At 38.0% G+C, this 2,872-nt stretch overlaps 1 protein-coding gene across 1 annotated transcript; it reads right to left on the bottom strand.

Annotated features, from left to right (window-relative positions):
- Positions 1 to 1,033: 1,033 nt before the first annotated feature.
- LOC134242492 (uncharacterized) lies at positions 1,034 to 2,504 on the bottom strand. The gene is made up of 2 exons (XM_062724580.1): positions 1,715 to 2,504; positions 1,034 to 1,265 (listed from the first exon to the last, which is right to left on the bottom strand). The coding sequence occupies exons 1-2, from the start codon at positions 2,349 to 2,351 to the stop codon at positions 1,090 to 1,092; spliced, it is 813 nt and encodes a 270-aa protein (XP_062580564.1). The 5' UTR covers positions 2,352 to 2,504; the 3' UTR covers positions 1,034 to 1,089.
- Between the last annotated feature and the right edge of the window lie 368 nt (positions 2,505 to 2,872).

Raw genomic sequence — 2,872 nt, forward strand, 5'->3', positions numbered from 1 at the left:
TACTTCTGCATACATTCCAGGTGGAATCCGTCTGTATGGTTCTTTGAATGGTGTGTTGTCGGTAAGCTTAATTTCATGTTTTAAAATATCAGTCTTACCTATATCAGTTGGTCCATCTGAAAATAAATGAGTCCAACCAGAGAGAAACTTCTTAGCCTCACTTACTTGTTTAGAAGTTAAGTTCTCCTCTGATATCTTGATGTCCAATTCCTGCAAAGACTTTCTGGGTTTCTTAATACCTTGATCCTGTGTTTCAGGATTCCAAGAGTCCACTAACTTGACACCACTTACTGAACATAAAAGTGATTTCGGTGGTATATGTACAATAGAGGCTGAAATATTGCAAACCCTAACAGGAATAGTAGTAGTATGCTTACCCTGGGTAAGGGAAATAACTCTAGGACAAACAATGAGACCTCCTGATAATGAAGTATTTGTTTGCTCAGTTAAAGCTGATACAATACCATGGTTATTTCTTACCAGACCTCTGATTACTTTTGTCTCATTTGGTAACACTTGAATGGTATACTTGTTAGTCGTCTTCACTGGTGTTTCATCATTCATACTGTCAAATACTATCTTCCATTGTTCTGGAACATCATCTGAATCAGTGGAATTCTGGTTACAAGCATTCCTGTAAAAACGAATGAAATTAGTTCCAAGAATCATAGGTACTTGCCTTGAATAATTTGTCTGGGGAACTACTAGAACAGGAATAGTATATGTAAATTCACCAAAGCAAGGTACACATATGTCAATTTCAGCATAGCCACTATATGGCAAAGCACTGCCATTAGCGCTCTGAACATTGAGTTCAAATTCTGAAAGGTCATGTAACTCAGGCTTAGGGTTTAAATGTTTGAAAAATTCTTCAGAAATACAGGTTATCATAGATCCTGAGTCTACGAGAGCTTTTGTTCTTAAGCCATTGACAATAATATCAGATTCATTGGATTCTCCAACTAACCTGTACAAAAGACTGGATTGATTTTTGGTGTAATTAGGGCTATTTTGAAATGCATCTTCAGTTTGCCCCGCAACAGGAGATGAAACTAGTTTAAAGTACTACCTGCACCAAACCCATTCATGTTACCAGACTGTTGAGTAAACTGCCTCTGTTGCCATGGTTGCTGAGTCTGTTGCTGAATCTGGTGCTGCTGGTTTGGCGGTTGCTGAGATTGGAAATACATTCCTCTGCCCCTGTTGGCGAATTTCTTCCTGCCCTGGAAATTTCCTCTGTGGTAAGTATTGTTGGAGGTATTTGTCTGAAAAGAACCTGTATTATTAAAACCAGTTGTTTGTGTTTGATTATTTGCATTTGAACTTTGCTCAATTTTACCCATTCTGCTATCAAGTTTCTTCATCTGAGAAAGTAATTCTGTAAGTTGTTTTTGCATATTTTGCAGTTCAGAATTTTGAATTGTCAATGAATCTACATTACTTGACATAGCAACACTTGATTTTGGAACTGAATTTACAGATTTCAAACTAGTTTCCTCTTGTTCAATCTGTCTTATTTCTCTAAGAAGGGAGTGAAACTCTTTTACAGTCTCATACTTGTGCCTTGTTGCATTTCTTAACTGTGTGCTCCTTAAACCTGACCAAAACTTTGATCTAAGCATTGGGTCCTTGGCATTTACATCAATGTGACCTACTTTTACAGCTTTTGATAAACACTGTTCTAACCTAGATCCATAGGAAACAATTGACTCACCTTCTTGTTGATGATCTGAATAAAATTTCTGCATGATGTTTTCGGGTGTGCAGACATTCCCATAAAAATCATCTAACTTTGCGAGGATGTTCTCAACTGTTGCATATTCTCCAAGTGGAATCAGAATTTCCCTCGCCGTCCCCTTCAGAGAACTTCTCACTGGCTGCAAAAGAACATGGTCAGGCCACTGGCCCTTTAAGCACCTAACCTCATACGACCAAACGTCATAGCTCACTTCACCTTTCTGAGCTTGCTCACTACCGCTAAAAGTTGGAAGCTTTATAGGGGTAGGGTTGTTATTTTGATGAAACAGAGCAGAGCTATTAAACAATTGAGGTGATGACATAAGACCTGGCGGGTGTAAATAACCTGGTGAGGGTATGTGACTAGGGATCGGTACTTCACCTAAGGATGGTAGTTTAGGAATGGTACCCTTATTCAAACCATGTTCAACTTTAGGGGTAGTTGGAATTTTCTGCGCTTTCAACAGGTCATACTCCTCTTTTGTTATAACCCTGTAATGCTCTTCTGCATTGATTTGCTCTATAATTTCTTGCAAGTCCTTCTTACCCTTGGTTTCATCAATATCTTGTTGTAAGTCCTTCTTACCCTTGTTTTCATCAACACCAGTTGCCATATTGATTTGAAAATGATTAACTGATACCAAATCGCAAGCAAAGATTAACTTATCGCAATGCGCAAATGTCAACACACAAGCAATCACTCACTCAAATTCTGTATAAATACAACTGCATACACAATAAACTGGAAAAAAACAATATACCCAAATTTACCTCTGCTTTGTCTAATAGTCCTGTTGTTCTCAGTCCTGTGCTCCAATTAGTGATGCTGCAATATTAAGAAAGTGATCGCGCGCAGGGAAATTTTCAGCTACTATAAACTACTGTACATGATCAACTCGCATCAACAAAATGTTCAACAGACAATGACATTGACGGACAAAAATAAACATTGACAGTCAACAAAACAAACACGACTGTAGACAACACAGTACATATAATAACATCAAGCACAGTACACATACATTTGGCAGTCTAAATTCCGATAGGTGCCTGTTCAAGCACAGATAAACAAAACATTTACCAACTCAAAACACGTTTTCTGTACTTCCGGAAGTTTACCACCAAAACAAGGAAA

The sequence above is a fragment of the Saccostrea cucullata genome, unplaced genomic scaffold (assembly GCF_032062105.1).
Source record: "Saccostrea cucullata isolate Sc308-1 unplaced genomic scaffold, CSIRO_AGI_Scuc_v1 ctg4314, whole genome shotgun sequence".
Taxonomy (NCBI): domain Eukaryota; kingdom Metazoa; phylum Mollusca; class Bivalvia; order Ostreida; family Ostreidae; genus Saccostrea; species Saccostrea cuccullata.